The 20,392-nt window shown below is 34.1% G+C and overlaps 1 protein-coding gene and 1 pseudogene across 3 annotated transcripts; both read left to right on the top strand.

The window, feature by feature from the left end:
* The first annotated feature begins 2,154 nt into the window (after positions 1–2,154).
* LOC122313636 (ADP-ribosylation factor 1-like 2) lies at positions 2,155–8,985 on the top strand. 3 transcript variants are annotated; one of them, XM_043128797.1, is made up of 7 exons: positions 2,155–2,455; positions 5,281–5,371; positions 6,529–6,644; positions 7,267–7,326; positions 7,407–7,472; positions 8,410–8,609; positions 8,684–8,985. In XM_043128797.1, exons 1-6 carry the CDS (start codon positions 2,399–2,401, stop codon positions 8,599–8,601), a joined length of 582 nt encoding a protein of 193 aa, XP_042984731.1. In that variant the 5' UTR covers positions 2,155–2,398; the 3' UTR covers positions 8,602–8,609; positions 8,684–8,985. The 3 variants fall into 3 exon arrangements, with proteins under 3 accessions (XP_042984731.1, XP_042984729.1, XP_042984732.1); XM_043128795.1 differs by having other exon boundaries at positions 2,160–2,455; positions 8,687–8,985; XM_043128798.1 differs by lacking the exon at positions 2,155–2,455 and adding an exon at positions 4,195–4,315 and having other exon boundaries at positions 8,687–8,985.
* Positions 8,986–12,774: 3,789 nt separating this feature from the next.
* On the top strand, positions 12,775–17,163 carry LOC122312559 (annotated as a pseudogene).
* The last annotated feature ends 3,229 nt before the right edge of the window (positions 17,164–20,392 follow it).

The raw sequence follows: 20,392 nt of genomic DNA on the forward strand, positions 1-20,392 counted from the left end.
TATATTTAAAAATTAATTATCATAAATGTAATCTCTATATTATATTTTTATTTAAAAATTATCTCTATCGTAATTGCTAAGCAAAAATAATAATTAAGGTTTTATGCACCATCTCAATTCAGACATTGTCCACCCAGGTAGGATTTTATCAAATTTAATTTTGCAGATTTTTTTTTACAAGCAATTATATCTATTAGGGTCAATAAAATTCTATAAATGACCATCTACTTGTAAAAAAAATGTGAGTTGTTGCCTTTTCAAAGAATTATTCCAAAACCTTTCTATGAATAGTTCTAAAATACATTCAGGTTGGTTTGGATAATCAAGTATTCCCATGTACTCTCAGATATTTTCTTTTCTAAATATTACTTAAATATAAAATATATTTTAATTTTAAACATTTAACTTTTTCATTTAATAGTTATATAATCATTACAATTTTTCTAACCTTCTAAACAAAACATAAAATACATTTTAATTTTAAATGATCACATTTTTCATCTAATCATTACAATTTTTCTAATTTTCTAAACAAAACACAAAATATATTTCAATTTTAAATGTTCAACTTTTTCATCTAATCATTACAATTTTTCTAACATTCTAAACAAAACACAAAAATCATTAATACAACTTTTTCAATTTTTAGACTAATTGCAATTTGGACTAATTCTAGGAGAAACTAGAATTTGAGACGGCTCATGGGACCCACGTTCCATTCAACCACAACAATCAAATTTGGAGGATTTGATGGTGGCTAATCTTTTAATGAAAAATATAATTACAAGCACAATTGTGCACTAATCTGCGTACCAATTTGATGTGATTGGTTAAAAAGTAGATTTTATTGAAAACAGTATTAATTTAAATTTTAAATATGAATAAATCAATATTAGTACACAGATTAATACGCGACTTTATTTATATATAAGAAAACTCATCTTTTAATCCGATGTAGGTGGTGAGAAAGATTCTAAGAAGAGGAGGCACGTGAGTCCCACGTGCGTGCACATGTGGGTGGCACGTGAGCGTTACATGTGGATATGTTCATAATATTGCCACTTCTATGTGAAGTATCGACGCATCCTCTCAGAGCTTGCCATTCTTTCTTCAATTTCCTCACATGATGTAGATCACCTACAAAAATTTTTGATTTTACATGTGGAGTAAGAAATCTACATCAATTTACTCACATGATGTACATCACCTACAGGTTTGAAAGCTTGTGCAAGTGCAAAATCAGCTAAACTAAATGGTACAAAGTTCCAACCATAATATGGTTTAGATACTTTGTTTGCGAAAACTGTCAATGTTTGTTCAAAGAAACAGAACAAAAAATAAATAAAAAATAAAAAAATACAACGTTTAAAATTAATAATGCATTACTCGTTTACCAAAGGAACAAGTGTCATTTTTTCAGTCATTTATTTTTTTGTTCCAGCCTCATTTGGATTTCTTTCTATGCTGCATGCACAATGTTTATTAAAGGATGATAAGAGGTTTATATTAATAGGAAATTTTCGTAGGAGGCCTAGAGAGTGATGAGTTGTTACCATGTTTTCATCTCAATTTTTTTGTTTTTTTATTCATGGGTATCCGTGTCAGCTTATGCGCACATCGATTAATCTAATGAGATCTTGAAGTTAATGACCAGATAAACTTCTAGTGGTCCTGAAAAAACTCGAATTAGTAATCATTAAAAGTAAATTTAAAGTCTGATCAATTGAACTACTCTCAAGATTAAAACAAAAATAAGAGAAGATAACATCGGTAGTTCCATTTGACACCAAGACAAAAGACTTGAGAAGTCTGCAATGTTTTCATCTCAAACTTAAATCACACAGTGACTTTGACCTCCCTTAAAAAAAACAAAATGGTATAACAGCAATGTTCAACACTGATAACATATGACTATGGAATCAATCTTTACGTGTGATGTTATATAACTATCTCATTTATATTTTATTATATATAATATTATATATTTATTATAATATAATGATAAAAAATTATATAATAAAAAATTATTTAATAATAATAAATATATTATATTTTACTTAAATAAAATATAAGTAAGATAAAAGTACGGTGTATATAATTTTTCGTATTATCAAAAAGAAAAACATAATGCGATACGACGGAATTGGAGGAGAGTCGACGCAATTTTTCTTAGAAACAGCGTAAAGAGAGAGGAGAAAATAAAAACAAATTACAAATGACTAGCAGACAGAGAGAGAAGACCGAGTAATAGAGGAAAAAGCAAACGAACCTTCATCCAACCAAATCAAAGGTAGACGTTTCTTTGTGATCGACGAGAGCTTTCAAGCTTTGGGACAACTAAAAGGGAGACTCACACACAGAGAGAGGGCGAGAGACAGAGGGTAGATTGAAGTTTCTAATGGGCCAAGCTTTTCGCAAGCTCTTCGATACCTTCTTCGGCAATACCGAGATGCGGGTACACAAACTCCCTCCCTCTCTTTCTTCCTCTTCTCTTTTGCATTTTGGTTTCGATTTCAATTGTTTTTGTGATTTGGACATGAGAATCTTACGAGCAGGGGGGTGGATTACGCTCTTTTTGCCTTCCTTTGTTATCTGTAGGGTTGCTTTTATTTCGATTTTTTCCGTTTATACATCTTTTTATTGAATTAAAGATTTTTATTATCATGGGATTGCTGTGATTGGCTAGTAGTCTTGCGTTTCTTGACCTAATGATAGTTGGGTTCTTATGGTTTTTGCCTTTTGGTTTCAGGGATTGAAATTATTGCCATATTTAGGCATTATCTTTTTTAATTAGTTTCTTCGTGTTTTATGAATGGATTAATCAATAGTTTACTTCCCAACAATTTCAGTCTAGGACTAGTGTGCACATGCTTTGCCTAGGGCTTAGAACAATATATTAATAACAAAACTAGACTCAGAAATTTAATAAAATAATCTTATCTAATGTTTTTACATCAATCTTTTGTAAAGCACATGACTGAATGCTCTGAAAATCATGCAACACGCAAATAATTATGATGCAGAAACTGTGGACAAAAGGACTGAACTCCCAAGAAAAGAAGATCGTAGACGTGACACATCTGCTTTCATCCATGCTAGGTTGGAGTATGATGTTTTGAAGTTTTTAGAATGGATAATCTAGTCCGCCAATTAAAAACATCCATGCCGCCTAGACTTTCATTCTTAGTAAAATTCTTGTAAATAAAAAAACAACCCCTAGGGGTTGACTCAAGTGGTAAAGGTCTTGGTTTTGGTGGTATGCTCCCTCCAAATTAGCATGAAAGGCAAACAATATTCTCTTGTATATATTATAGTAGATAAGTAATTAGAAAATAAATCACATTCTTACTTATAAAAAATAAAGCACAATCTTATCAGAGATTACACCCAAAATATATTGTCATATTAATTAATCTGATTTATATTTGCTAATGACCCCTTGATTTTAAGTGCAGTTTTTACTTCCAAAATGCTTTTTATTTTTTTAGAAATGAAAACAAAATTGGTTTTTGAGGTTTCCCATTTTCCATCAGTAGCTACTTATATGCACTGCTTACAAGTAACAAGTAACAATTTTGTTACATCAAGGGCAATGGCAAGTATTCTTAATCATGTTTGACTTACTTGAGCACCTCCTGTAGAATCCTTATTAGTCCAGTTCTTGAACTTGATGGTTTTTGTTTTAAGAAATTTACATGAGATTAGTTATTTGTTGAGTCAGAGAGATTAGTTATTTGTTGAGTCAGAGTTTTACTCTTTCATTAACTTTCCAAGATCTGATTTGGATGGGGAATTCTAGTTCTCTTAGATTCAGCTTCAATTTTTTTTTTTTCCACACAACTCAAAAGAAAGTTGTTTCTTTTTTTGGTAGGAAAAGAGAGCCAAGCTGCTACTCTTTGGATGTATCTGTGTTTGCTAAATATCAAGTGTGCACTGCCTATAATCTGGGCCTAAATGGTTCTTGTATCACTAGAACATCACTCCTAGGTGTTGCTCTTGTATATGACCCATGTACTTGGGCTTTGCCTATTCATATGATCAATAAGATTTTATTTACCAATAAAAAAAAATCTGGGCTTACATGGTTAAAATGTGACTGCTGTATGTTCCCATATGTACTCAAGAAGTATATGAGCTCTTATTTTTTATGCACTTATGAAACGTCACAGTTGTTTCTGTTGTTTGCTTTCTCTTTTTTTTTTTTTTTTGGGGGCGGGGGGGATATCATCTGAGATCCATTGGGTAAAGAGTGCTTGTAGAATGCAAATTTTGGGAGCAGGATATCAGCAGGAGGCTCTGAGAGCAGTTAACACAGGTTGGACACAGGGTAGCATTCACTGACATACTTGTACGAGTTTGATAATAATGAGCTAATCACAATAAATGATCAGGATAGTAGAGTAGACAGAATGTTTTTAGTTTTAGAGGGATGGGCCAACGTGTTTGGGTAGGCTTGGTAGACATTTTGTGCATACATAGCTCAATTTGAGCAATATATGATGGTATCATGGAGGGAAGTATCATACTGAATGTTGAGCAAAGTGTTCCTTGTTTTTTTTTTTTTTTTTTTGATAGGTAAGCAAAGTGTTCCTTGTTTGAGTCTTTGTTTCTAATCCCGCCAAAAGAACCTTTTAGCTCCAAAAGAGGTCCAGCTTCTGCATGGGAGCATTTTTTTATACGAGGGTACTGACAATTGTCAGTATAGACAGGCTTTTGTGGTATACCTAGATCAGAATGAGACAGCTATCTGTTAAATAGATCACATGCCATGGCAATTTGTCTGTTCCTGTTCAGATTTCTTTGTTATGAAAGTTGAATATTTTGGTAACTTTTTGAAGTTACCTCTAATATATTTTGATTGTTCAGTCTATAGCCTGGGGTAAAGGGTGGGAATAGTGCAATTTACTGTAGAATGGTTTTGTAGATTTGTCTTTGCTAATATTTTCCTTGTCGATACGAATATATTTCTCTGTCGCAACCACATTTTAACTCTTGAATCCCTGGTTATATGTGTGCTGTCTTTTCCCCCCCTTCTCTTTTAAATGATTACTTCTCTTACAAAATCATTTTCCATTAAATCTGCTCTTGTCTTGAAGGACAACTTGCCATACCCTGAATATAGGCTTAAAAAGTATAGAAAATTTATTTTAGTATGTCTATCCTGTATGCCTGAATTCTAGGTGTTTATTTTGTGGTCAATTGCATGATATGAACACATTTATTATGTGGCATACTTTGAGCCTCTCTTCTTATTTTTAGTAATTATTTGAGATGGCATAGGTTGTGATGCTCGGCCTGGATGCTGCTGGCAAAACAACTATACTGTACAAGTTGCACATTGGAGAAGTTTTATCAACTGTTCCTACGATTGGTACGTCATGTTGTTCCTGAAAATATGAATTGGTGATACTTTTATATGAGGCTTGATGCTTTACTGGTTTTTTATTTTTGTTTTTTTATTGGAAAACAAAATTTTGTTGAGCAGAAAATAGACAAAAGCCTGAGTATACAGGACATATACAAGAGCATTGCCTACGCATGCGAGTTTAAAGATACAAGGAAGTCAGGAAAGACATGCCACTAAAATCAATTACAATCGACCAATGGAGTAAAGTACTGAAAAATAAACTTCTAAGCTATTTATTGACTGCTCTCAATCTTCAATGCTTCTTGCATTCCTCTCCCTCCAAATACACCACCATAGACAAATTGGAACCATCTTCCAGAGTCTTGCAATCTGAGGGTTGCCCTAGATGCCTTGCAAGAAGTTTGGAGGTCGATTACCCTTTTCAGGATCACCCCGAGCTAAGCCCATTCGAGCAAAGAAGCCATTCCACAAGGTCGTAGCAATCTCACATTGAAGTAATAGACGATCTACGTACTCTCCATTCTTTTTGTACATACAACACTAATCCATGACTATGATGTGGCTTTTTCGTAGATTGTCTGTTGTGAGGATCTTCCCTAAAGAAGCTGCCCATAAAAAAAAAATTGCCTTCACGGGTGCTTTTGTCTTCCAAATACTCTTCCATGGGAATGGATTTGTGTAATGTGTGGTCATGGCTTGATAGTAGGCTTATGCTTTGCTGGTGTCATCTGTAACATACGTTTTAGTTTTTTACAGCATGTATCCCTTCAGATGAGTAGTATCATGCTTTCTTCCCACCACTCCTGCCTGGTTGGTGTTACCATCATTCTGAGGATTTCATGTTTTTCCTTTGAATACATTATTTGGTAACAATACTAACAAGTTGTAGCTAATTGAGGGAGGCAGCCTCTTCTGCACCAAACAGAATACCCTGTTACGGGCCACCATTGCTGCGGGAAAAGCTGCCACCCTGACATGCTCTTGTGGGCTCTAATGTTTTTTAATTTTTAAATAAGTAGGCGGCTGTTGGCTTTTCATCTTGGAAATTGTTTTGCTTATGTGATTTCTAACACTTTCTCATCTGTTTTTCCATTTCAAACTCATATGATGACTATCATGTTAAGGTGGATATACAGTTTGATTTTCCTGGTTTATTGTAGGTTTCAATGTGGAGAAAGTTCAGTATAAGAATGTAATATTCACCGTTTGGGATGTTGGTGGACAAGAGAAGTTGAGGCCACTCTGGAGGCATTACTTTAACAATACTGATGGGCTGGTAATGATTAATTTCTGTGATCTTTTCCTGGATTATGATTAGTTTTGGAGTAATGCTAGATGCAATCCTAGCGTGTACGCCCTTTGAAAAAAGTGGGATCCACCGTTAAAAAATGATTCTTTTACGTGGGTCCCAAATTTACCCACTTTTTCCATAGAAGGGGGGGGGGGGGGGGGGGGGGGGGGGGGGGGGGGGGTATGCACACCCTAGGACTACAAATATCATTTCTCTTAGTTTTTGGGGGTAATCACTCCCTTCCCCCATTCTTTTTTCTTTTTGCACCATGCAACTAAGGAACATGTTTCTGCTTCAACTTAATTTCTGATACCCTCATTATGTTCACTTTTATATGTTATTCTAGTTATTAGTCAGTAGTTTCAACTACGTATTCAAGCTGAAGGCACATGGAATGATATAGTTATCTTCTGCTTCTTTTACTCAGTTTTTCTGTCTGGTCTTAGTGAATTCTGTTTTGGGGTTAGGTGAACTAGTTGTTCTAATGAACTATTACTTCGTTAACTAAATAAAATTTGTCATTAATCCCCCCATATATACACACACACACACACACAGATTTACACATTTTTGCTTATACATTGATGAAATTCATATCTCTTTGCAGATCTATGTCGTTGATTCTTTAGACCGAGAGAGAATTGGAAAAGCAAAGGCAGAATTTCAGGTTATACATTCAGAATGATATAATACAACAAAAATTTTGGGGTGATGGATTCTCAGTTGATCTGATAATTTTCTTTTCAGGCCATCATCAAGGATCCATTTATGCTCAACAGTGTTATTTTGGTGTTTGCCAATAAACAAGACATGGTAGGTTTTATTATTGATATCTGATATTTCTTGTACTTGAATGATATAAGATTACATGTTTGCTTGGCTTGTGCTTGTATGTATTAATTAAAGACATACCTGCTAGTCAGTGCCTTGCAGGAAGTGTTTGGAATATTTTCTAAAGCAATCATTTTCTCTGAGTAAGAGGTCTGTCTCATTTCTTGGTTTCTTTTTATATAAAGAATTTAGGTTTCATGGCCCTGCAACTGAATTGAAAACTAAATATTACATATTGCTACAATCACCCCAGCGATGGTATGTTTAGGTTTCTCTAGTTTCAGAAACTATAAGCCAAAACGGAGAGCCAAATGAGGTCGATGTTCATAATTCATAATAGGTAGAACTGGTTTTCCTTACTTTGTCATGTGTATTGAATTGATCCTGTTGACTTGTCTTATTGAGTCTCAACCTCTCATTCTTGTCATCTCTCAATCACAACTTGAATAACACTGGACAGATGCTTTCTCCATTGCCATCACCTTTCTTTTTCAATTGATGATGCCATTTTAATTCCGTCTTCCTCAAATGTACTGATTCAGTGTCCAATCCCCCCCCCCCCCCAAAAACAACAAAAAAAGAGAGTAAAGAATTAAGAAGAGGTGATGATTGTTTGAGCTGACCTAGCAATTTCATTTTGTTAATAAAATAAAATAAATTGGTGCTTTTTTTAGACTTCATTCTTCAATAACTTTGTCACTAATGCCGGCCACAAAATATAGATATATAATATAAATATATAATAATGAAGCCTGTTTCAGACTTCCATAGCTGCAGGCATTATCCTCAGCCTTATCTTCTGATGCATTGATTTTTACTAGCATAGAAATTTCCTTGTACGGACCCAAAAAATAAATAAAGGAGAAAAATAGCAGTTATACATAATCTTTTCTTGATGATCTCCCTTTTTCCTGTTCAGAAAGGAGCAATGACACCGATGGAAGTAAGTGAAGGACTAGGTCTCTTCGGTCTAAAGAACAGAAAATGGCACATACAAGGGACTTGTGCGCTTAGGGGAGATGGGCTTTATGAGGGCTTGGACTGGTTGGCTGAAACTCTAAAGGAGATGAAAGCTGCTGGATACTCTTCAGTCGGCACATCCTCTTTCTAATTCTCGAGGTTAAATTCTCAACTTACTCTTTTAAAGAGGCGAAGCATCAATTTTATATTCGGTTCTCATCCCCCTTTTTCAGCAGGGTATTGCGTTGCCTCGGTTTTGTTGATAAAGCTGAAGCGTACGCCTTTTGGACATGGAAGATCCTGACCTGTATCAGATTTTGGGCTGTTCTAAAGCAAATGAAGTTTAGTAGGTTCTTACTTCTGGTCGTGACATTCGAAAACATGTGGTTTTCCTCCAATGTAAATTGCAAATACAGGTCTCGCCATTGATAAATGTGATTGGAATCAGGGGATCTATGTATTGTTTGAATGTCCCCTAGAATACTGTCTGCGTATATTCTTAAAACCATATAGATAGTTCATGACGTTTCTCCTCTCTCTCTCTGTCTCTCTCTCTCACACACACACACGCACACACTGAGGCAATCCAGGAATGCTTGGTGGTATGTGCTTATTCATGTATTATGTGAATGAAAAAATCTATTTATCATTTTTTTTCTCATCATTTTATGATGTGGCATTAGATGATAGGTTAACAACTTAAATATAATAAATAATTTCTAATCATTTAATGTCACATTATGAAATGATAAAAATTGGGATGATAGTATTTACAACTTGACACATTGATTTATATGCAGTAGAACTCAGATGAAATAACACGGGAGGGAGGGAGGCGCTCCCACAAAACTGACTTCCAACTCTGATTTGGCCAAATTTGACTAATTTCAAGTTCCAAATCTTTTCAAGGGTTTATATTTTCTGTTGCTAGCTATTTGTAATAAATATATAAAGAGAAATGATATTTGTAGTGTGAATATGTAAATATTGTATAATTATTTAAAAAATAAATATGTGATTTATATAAAAAAATTAATTTTTTAATAATAAAATTGACTTTTTTTCAAAATAAATGTTCAACACGTACATATTTATTTATTGATTATGCCTAACATGGCTCGTATATAAATACGAGGACCGAGGACAACTTTATTGACCTTTTTTTATTTTTTTTTCCAATTTCAGACAACTTGTCGTGGGACAGCACATCAATCACTGTTTCAACGACCAAGAGCATCATTATTGATTTGAGTTTTGTTATATATAACTACAGTGCATATTAATCTGTGTATTAATACTGATTCATTCATACTTAAAATTTAAATTAATATTATTTTTAATAAAATTTACTTTTTGACTAATCACATCACATTAATACACAGATTAGTACATAATTATACTTATAATTATATTTTTCCTATTGATTTTTCTCTTATTTTTTTTAGTTGGGTAAGCAACTTTTAATAATAATAATAATAGTAAGAAAGATAAATATGTTCTGATTTTTTTAAAAGTTTGTAGCTATTCCAATTATCTGCAATTCGGAGAAAGATAATCCGCTCATCTACCCTAATAAAAATGTACAAAGAAGAACAAAAACGGCGAAAACTACGTATGAGTTAAAAGGCTCTTTTGATCCCCTAATTAGCTTCACTCCCGATTTGCAATTTCATCAATCTAAGAGCATCAGCATCTGCTTTCCTATAAGTTTCCTATAATTTGGTTAAAATCCACACTTCCTAAAATTTTATCTTAAATTTTCCTTATATTTCAAAGGCCTTTTACATCTAATTCCCTATCATTTCTCTATTATATTAAAATAATATTTATTTCTTCTTTATTTAATACTTTTTTCTCTCATTTCTATTTCTAAACTTAACTACTAACTCTTTTATCTTTTTCCATGTATTTTCAACTATCACCTTCAACCTAATTTTGAGAAAAGAAATTCGATTTTTTTCTCGACTACAATAATAGTTTGTTATTATTAAGTATTAAAAATAATATATATAGATTTTTTAAATATTTACATTTTCTAAGACAATGGTATTTGTGACGGATAAATAAAAATGAAGATTATGATTTTGTTCGAGATGTAATGGTAATATTTTTTATCCTTTCTCTGTTAATAACATTTTGATTCATATATAATGATAATATTTTTGGTCTTTTATCTAACGATAACACATCTTCTGTACAAATGCAACGATTATATTTTTTGTCATTTGTCCAACAGTAACACTTCTTCTACGACTTCCAACGATAACATTTTTTATATTTTTTTCAATAGTAACACATTTTGTCTACGTATACAGTAATATTTTTATCCTTTGTATAACGGTAATATTTTTTATCCTATATGTAACAGTAATATTTTTTGAACTTTTTTCTAATTCCCATATTTTTTCAAACGGTTTCCTTTTCATGTATAAATAAGAGGACTTCCATTGCTTCCATTCACATCTTCAGCAACCTAAATCTCATTTCATCTTCAAAGAAATTTCATTTCAACCTCATTTTCCATTGATTAAAAAATGGCACATTCGTTCTTTCGTAAATTGCTGCTATACTTATCCTTTGAAAATGAGTTGGAGGTTGCTCTTAATGATGATGGCAGATCAACATCGACTCATTGTCACAATAACCAACATCGTAAGTATATTCGGCGTGATCATATTGAATGACACGAACAACTATTTCACACATTTTACAAAAGTTGTGATTTTACACATTTATCATATTCAATTTAACCATCATCACAGCCTAACCACAACCTAACTATCATCACAGCCTAATTACAGATACAACCCCAACGATAATCTCATTGAAGTAAATAATTAAAACTGTAAAGAACACAGTAATGATAGTGAGAATAAGCAAATAAGGAATCAACAGCAGGAACCAGAAAGCTAACAATTGGTGAAGCCAACCAACATAGCGATAGGAGAGCAAAACAAAGTGTCAGTTGCCCAAACAAAAAACAAAGTGTCAAGTTGCCCAAAAAAACAAAGTGTCAGGTTGCCCACGATTTTGTATTCTAAAAGTAGAAAAAGTTACAAAAAGTATTAAAAAAAATGGCAAGCAAACATAACATTTATCCAAACAGAAAATACTTTCATGTGAAAATCCAAGTACCTTAGCATGTGAAAATGTTGATAGAATCATACATGTAAAGCTAGATTGAATAAACCCAAGAAATTTAACAAAACATGAATTTCAGAAGTAGTTCCTCGAAAATGGCAAGCTCATTGATTTTAATTACGACAGTGAGTATCTTAAATTACACAGAATGAAATAGCAACCTAGATTGAATAAATTACACAACAATTAAAGAGAAAAATCAAACAAGCAGTACAATGTCTAAGGAAAGGTAATTGGCAGTAAAAAAAGCACATTAGAGTTACATGTGAAATTCTTCACAAAAATCAAATGGCAAGCTCGATTCAATTAATGACATAAGTTTCACAAAAAAGAAAGGAAAGGAAGTAGTGAATCTGTATGGGTTGGTCATAGACAGTGAAACATAGCATCCACTATATCAAATTCTAGGCATATTGAAATGGCAAAGCTAGATGAATAGTAGAAGTTTCACAATTTCACTAAACAAATATCAAACAAGCAGTGAATCTGTATGGGTTGCTCACTAACAGTGAAATAAAGCATAAGCATGTCAACAGAAAGGCACAATGAAATGGCAAAACTAGATTGAATAGCATAAGGCATAAATTTCAAAAAACACAAATCAAACAAGTAGTGAACCTATATGGAATGCTCAACCCCAATGAAAAAAAGCAGCATGCCAACTTTGTAGCTCAATGAAATGGCAAAGGTAGATTAAATAGCAGAACTCATAAATTTCACAAAACATAAATAAAAAAGAACCAAAATCTGTATGGATTCATCACTAATAGTGAAACAAAGGGGCATGCAAAATCCGTAGCACACTGAAATGGAAAAAGTAGATTGAATAGCGGAACACATCAATTTCACAAAACACAAATCAAACAACCAAAATTGGGTCATTGATTTTACAAAAAAAAATCCAAAACGTATACAAAAATTGCCATTATAGAAACCCTAGAGAAGCATACACAGAAACCATTTTGGTCTGTGGGCTAGGGTTTTCGAGATCAATCTCAACATTCAACAATGGAGTTACAAAGACCTAAATTGGTAGAGCATAAATAAAATGGACAACAAAATTTCTCTCAGAGCTGACGGCATGAGAGACAGAGACTATGTATGTGAGTTTGTGAGAGATGAAACCAAAATCGTGAGATTTGTGTGCTATTTGTTCAAGAAAACTTTACCTATTTCATGAAATATGGCAAAGGAGATGGTATGGATTGTAGAGTGCAAGAGAGACATAGTTGTTCAAGGCGTGAGGGACATCGAAGCCGTAGAAGGGGAAGAGAGAGAGGGACACTTGAAAATAATTAAAAATAGAAAAGAGGATGTATAGTGGTTCCCTATCTAGTTCCCCATAGATGAAGAATGGTTGTATCAAGCGTAAATTCAAACCCTAAAATAAAGAATCGGATGGGACGAGGAAATGAGAGTTTTCCCCAAATATTATTAGCTCACGTGGGAGGATACTTATAGTTTCATTTTCATATTTTTTTAGAACTATATTATACATGTGTTTTCTTTGGAAGGTGGATCGAGGAGATCAACATCTAAGCGTATCCACCCAAAATTACTATATATGCACCCGCCTCATCAACTAGAAGAGTACTAGTACTTATTGTGTCTAATCGATCTGGCCAATTACCAATTACCTCAATTTTCGTTAACATCGGAAGACTTTTAATTGGTGTCCATCTTCGCTGAAATGGCCAATGATTTATTAAAAGGTACCATCGATATGTAGTTGATCCAGTCATTTTCTTGCATTGTAATATATCTTAATTAATTGAAGTGGTTGTTGGGGTTTCCTTGCATGGCTTTGAATACTATTTACTTAAAAGAAAAGTAAGTAAAGTCTAATTAAATAATAAGAGTAGCCACTTTTTTTGGTCAAATTGTCGTATTTACTTAGTTAGGACACCGACACCTTTTTATTTGAGAAGGAACTTGCTTCTACTGATCTTTATTGATATAATTATTTTCTCCTGGTCAAAGTATGTAAGCTACCTTTTTCTTTTTCTTTTTCTTTTTTGGGTCAGTATGTATGAAAGCCATCATTGTTGGTGTGTCACATCTTACATCTCTACAATATCATCCAAATCTGTTATCATAGTTTAATAACGAGCTGGATAACAACTCGACATGATGATCTCAAGCCAAACCTCATATATAAATACAGATATTTGAAGCTTATGATCATCAAACATGATCCCAAGAAATCTATTCAACCTTAAAAACCGTACACTGGGGCTTAACTACATTAGGCATTGCTCCATGGATCTTCATCTTCTTTCTTCACTTCCTACTTACAATTCACCAGTTTCCTCCCATCTAAACTTCCCATCTCACTCTTAACATCCAAAAGTATTGGCAGGGTATCATTTTTAATGCAAGGCCATCAACGAAATATCAAGCCAACCTAATATTGTTCCGAGATCGGCAAATTACCAACCGCCCATTTGGCACTATGATTACATTCAATCATTGAGAAGGGAATATGAGGTATACGTTTTGTAATTGGTTTTTTCCCTATTAAATGTTCCTGGTAGCTAGCGTTTGTAACAAGTCTTGGATTTATTGGTGCTCATGAATTAATCAAAAGAAATTGAGTTTCCAGGGAGACACATGCACCAGACAGGTTCATAAGATGAAGGGAGAAGTCATGAGAAGGATGTTGTACACAGTAGTGAATCCTTTAGAATAACTGGAGCTGATTGATATCTGACAAAGACTTGGATTATCTTACCATTTTGAGGACGAGATAGAGAACATATTGGAAAGTATATACAGTGCTAATCATGGTGGTGATCATATGTGCAAGAATGAGAGTTTATACGCCATAGCTCTTAGATTTAGACTCTTAAGAAAAAATGGACATAATGTGTCTCAAGGTAAACAAGTTAACAATATTGTTTACAGTAATGTTGAAAAAATAAGTAAACGTGGGAAGCATGACCCATATATATGTTATATTAATTACTGGTGAGTTTTTTTTGTTGCAGACATTTTCAATACTTTCAAGAATGAAAAGGGGAACTTCAAGACATGCCTTTGTGACGATACTAAGGGATTGCTGTGTTTATATGAAGCCTCATTCCTTTTGATAGAAGGTGAAACCATCTTGGAGGAAGCAAGGGAGTTCGCAACGAAACATCTGAAAGACTGAGTGAAGCAAAGCAAAGATGAAAAACTTTCTGCAAAAGTAAGCCATGCCTTAGAGCTTCCACTTCATTGGAGAATGCCAAGGTTGGAAACAAAGTGGCCGGTTTATTGATGTATATAGGGACAAAGAAGGCATGAATCCTCTCTTGCTAGAGTTTGCAGAATTGGACTTCAATATGGTACAAGCAGCCCATCAAGAAGATCTAAAACAAGCATCAAGGTAAATATATATTTATTTGAAAGATTAAGAAAACACCTTGCTATAATTCTAAAACTGATCAGCCTTTTTCGGTTCCTATATATTAAGGTGGTGGAAGAGCACTGGCATGGGAGAAAAGTTGACCTTTGCAAGGGATAGGTTGATGGAGAATTTCTTATGGACAGTTGGAATGGCAGTGAGCCTTAGTTTGGATATTGCAGGAGAATGCTGACAAAGGTGATCGCACTGATGACAACAATAGATGATGTTTATGATATATATGGCTCTTTAGACAAACTTGAGCTATTCACGAATGCTGTTGAGAGGTTCATACATACTAATGGCACCATGTACGATTTGTGCTAATTAATATATGGTTATCTTTGGCATATGACTGATCAATCAATAAATGTATTCTATGTGCTGCAGATGGGACACAAATGCAACGGATGGACTCCCATATTACATGAAGATTTATTTCCTTGTTCTCCACAATTCCACCAATGAAATGGCATTTGACGCCCTTAAGGAACAAGGATTGGACATCATTGGATGTCTCAAAAAAGTGGTACCTGAATTGACTTGATCTAAATTCATGATTATATTCTTCAAACGATTTTACTTCTACAATATGTGATGTATTATCCTCTCGATCTAATTCAATATTGTTCCATTGTAAAATGTTTTAGTTGGTAGATTCATGCAGATCTTTTTTATTAGAAGCAAAGTGATACTACAATCAATGTTTTGAATACCATACCGGTCAAGGCACTAGAATGAAATATTTCGGTACCGGTACCGTTTCGTGTACCGTTTCGGAATAGTCGATATATAAATAAATTATAAATATAAATATATATATTAATTATATTTCAAAATAATAATTTATATATAAATAAATTATACATAAATGCATATATCTATATAAATTATAAATAGTTTAGTCTAAATTGAGGGTAAAAAAATGAATTTGTAGTTTGAAAAATGAAAAAAAAAATCGAGACCGAAATATCGGCCGGTACCGGCCGGTACGGTCGGTATTTGAACCGGTACGAAATATGTAGAATTTCTGTACCGGTCCGGTGGCCGGTACGGAATATACCGGCCATACCGGCCAGTATAGTACGATTTTAAAAACAATGACTACAATGGATATACAAGCCTTCAAGAATATCTCGAGAATGCATGGATCTCAATTGCAGCACCTGTCGCACTAGTGCATGCTTATATTTTTGTCACAAATCCAATGACTGAAGAAGCCTTGGACTGCTTGGAAGAGTACCCGAACATAATCCGCTGGTCTTCAATGATCCTAAGGCTTGCAGATGATCTTGGAACCTCTAAGGTATGAAAAGTACCACACTATCTTAATTATGAGTTTATTTAGTGGCTTTGAATTCTTCACAGAAAAATATACATAGACTTCATGAGTCTTTGGCAGCTGCAAAAGACTTGATTTCTTGGAGTTGAGGTGGTCTCCTCCCAAGATTTTGTATTTCCTAAAATAACAACTAATTTGGCTAATTCGTGGCCGCCACCAAAGACTTTTTCTAAAAGAACAAAAGAGTTCACTTATGTCCTTAATTGCCAACCATTTGCTATGTGCAAATTGTCCATCTGATCTAATAAAGTCCTGCAAATTGCATGTACAGCTTAAGTCATCTATTATGTTCTTTTCGATCGACTTGTCGGCCACCTAATCACCGTGAACTTAATATTTCATGGGTTCTTTCTTCCCTTTTTTTTTTCAACTACTTTGGAGTCAACATAGATTATCTAGATCAGTTATATCGACTCCTTTATAAAAATCTTGTCTTCATGCTTATATGTAAACATTGTAACTCTCTCTCTGTCTCTCATATTATATGTTTTGTTATACAGGACGAGTTAAAGAGAGGCGATGTTTCTAAATCAATCCAATGTTACATGAAGGAGACTGGCGCTAGTGAAGAAGATGCTCGTGAATACATAAGCCCTCTTATTAGTGCAACATGGAAGAAGATGAATGAAGAACGAATTTCAAACTCTCCCTTCTCTAAAATGTACCTTGAAGTCATTATGAATCTCGCGAGAATGGCCCAATGCACATACCAACACGGAGATGGGCATGGGGTTCAAGACTGTGACAATAAGGACCACGTCTTATCTTTACTTATACATCCCATTCCTCTAAATAGAGATCAAATTAAGAATGTAACCATTTTTAAGGAGACCAAGTATGAATGATGAGAAAATAGAATGGGATCTCTTATAAAAAAAGGCTATGGGGCAAGTCCTCTTGATTGTTAATTACCCTTTCGGTTGGTTAAATGAACTCATGTGGACCCTATAAAAACAAATGAGTTTGAGTTTGGCTAAGCGGCTGCCTAATTTAAAAGAAGCCAAGCCTTGGTTCATCTTTGAAACAACAAATATGATTGGACGTAATTAACGAACTTATAAACAGAGGTAAGTTCAAAATGATGGATTCAACTATATATACGTACATGATGTTTGTTATTTGTTCTAGCTTGATTGTGCATCGAATTTGTTAGAAATACTATATCAAAGTACACAGCGGAAGCAATATTATCTCGTCAGAAATATCTTGAATCTAGTGCAGTTGTTCCACGGATTCTTTGTCATCGTTCTTCATCCAATCTTCACATATCGATGGTGGAGTGTGCTACATGATAATATCAAAGCAACACCCACATATTCCACAACCTAAATGTCGGGACTAGAAAGAATTCTTTGAGAGGGAGATTTTTCTATTTTGAAAGCTTAAGAGCCACTCCATAACCCCCAAGAGAAGCGGAAGGGGTGCCCACTATGGGTGCCCTTTCTTACAAAATTAAAGCACAATCTGGATTTATTCTTTATGCGGACCCGTTGAGTAGGCATTGCAGGGCTACTTAACAATTTATAATTTATTTTTCTTAATCGAATTACTTTTTTAAATTGATTATTTTATGGAAAAAGTTTTGATTGATCTTACCCCAAAATCAAAAAAATTATTCGAGTTAGCAATGTTGCTTTTTCATATCTACCTCTGTTATAAAAGTTTTCATTCGTTTATAAATAATAATTTGTGTTGGATGACTATATTACATTTTTACCCTTGAAGTTTTAGGGAGAAGCTTTGATATCCCTATGATTAATGCGTGCCTGTGTTTGCTTTGTCTGATGGTATCCCTTTGACTGTGGATTTGAAATTGCATGATTATCTTTGTCGAATGTGAAAAAACATATTCTTTTGTCTAAAATATTATTAGTTGTGCAATAGGAAATGTGCCTTTGAGGCTCTTATTGGTCATTTTGCTAGCCCTATGTTCAAGGACCTCAGTGCCTTCTTTTTAGTGCCTTTACACTACTTTTTACTTTTCTGTCCAAAATCGTCTCTTCTACTATTCTCTATATGATGCTTCTCTTCTTCCTCTGTTTTTATTTCATTCCATAAAATTCTTAGCTCTCTCAATTATGAGACATTTTCCTCTCCATAGAATCTCAAATTGGTCTTTGTATTTGAAACAAATCCATTGTTTGCCTTTCCTCTTTTTTATTTTTTATTTTTTTTTTCTAGTATGAGTGTGAGTTTCTTAGTCTTTATGGATGATGACAACACCACGTCTGCCACACAAGTACCACTAGGTCTAGTTGTATCTATTTCTCATTGAACTCTAAAACTTTGACACAATATTGGAAAAACAACTCCAGTGGTGAAAAAGCCTTTGAAATCTTTATCATTAGGATGTTGTTGTTGGGTCAACATGTGTATTTGACAAATGCTCGCCTTAGGGCTAGTGCAATTGCTCTTCAAGGTGCTAGGCCTGAGTCGTGAGCACTCTTCTCTCACTCGATGTGAGATGGTGTTGCTCACCCTCAGGCAACCAGTCTTTGATCGTTTCGGGTGCTAGCATTTATGCTCACCTTGGGCATAAATTTCTTCTCTCTCAAATTATTTTGTTGCTCTACTCATTTATCACAAGCAATGTTTACCGAACTAACCTTGCCCAAGCCGAAGTTATATTCTTGGACTTTTCAGTTATCCCAAGTAATATTTGGATCAAATTGACATGCTCAATGATCCTAAGTAGTGTGTTGACTAAACTAGGCTTATTTTTCTTTCTTTGTTGAATGATCCCAAGCAGTGTGTTGACTGGACTGGTAATGCTTGGTGATCTCAAACAATGTTTATTTTCTTACTTTACTCCATAAGCAGTGCAAGAAAACTAGCCTTACTCGAAATTATCGAGCAAAGCTAGTATGGCTGACACAATGATTAGTATTACTGAGCAGTGCAAGAAAATAACTCTTGCTCAGAATCACCAAATAAGTTCAATTCAACTAACATATGGCTCTAGATAACCAAGCAACGCAAGAGAACAACCTTACTCAGGATCACCATCAAGGTTAGTCCGGCCAAGACACTACTAGGGATAACTAAGCAAAGTAAGAAAATCAGCCTTGCTTGGAATCACTGAGCATGCTAGTTTGATCAAAACACTATTCGAGATAACTTATCAATGAAAGAAAATAACTCTTGCTCACGAAGATCATTGAACAAGGCCAATCCAGGCAAAACACTGCTTAAGATGATCAAACAAAGCTAGAAAATAACCCTAAGGCTAGTCTAAACAATAAACTACTCAGGATAACTGACCAGAAGAAAAAAATAACCCTTGCTTGAGATGAGCTTCATTGCTCACCTGTGATGGGGTGTGCAGAGTGCCTATCATGTTAATTGTTCAAAGATGTAGGCCTATATGCAAGCACTTTTGCTCTCCTAAATCCTAAATGTCTTCTCTTTCGGGTTGTGAGCACTCATTACTCATCTGGTACGAGCACTCTTTGCTCACTTTGGGCATCATTTTCTCTTTCTTGGGGGCAAGCTACACACTTCTCCTGCAGTGCTTGCCTTAGGAAGAGTATTATTACTAGTCAGGGTGCTTGCCCTGGATTGCAAATACTCTTTGCTTGCCGCAATATGAGATGTTTTTGCTCACCTTGATGCGAGCACTCTATACACAATAACTCATAAAAACCAGTTTTCATGTTTCTTTTTAGATTTAAAAATATTGTTATTATTCCTATATAATATTATTTAGAAAAAAAAAACTAGCTATTATCTTCATCTTATTTTCTATAATAATTCATTAAAAAAAATAATATTCATATGACTAATATTCATTGTGCTCTGTGTTGTGAACTGTGAATGTGAAATGATGAAACTAATGTGAAGTTTGTGATATGGTTGTACTTTGTGAAGTGATGAGATGGTTGTGTAGTTTGTGAAGTGTGTTATGCTAGGTTAAAAACCTTTTGATAGTTTTCTTCAAAATACTAATTGTATTTTTTGCATAATCGGTTGCAATGATCACCTCAAGTCTCGAGTATAGCAAAGCCAAGTCTCGAGTGTAATTTTAAGTTTCTTGTACTTTTTTCTATCTGACTATAGCAAAACCAAGTCTTGCAT

Source organism: Carya illinoinensis, chromosome 6 (genome assembly GCF_018687715.1).
Source record: "Carya illinoinensis cultivar Pawnee chromosome 6, C.illinoinensisPawnee_v1, whole genome shotgun sequence".
Classification (NCBI taxonomy): domain Eukaryota; kingdom Viridiplantae; phylum Streptophyta; class Magnoliopsida; order Fagales; family Juglandaceae; genus Carya; species Carya illinoinensis.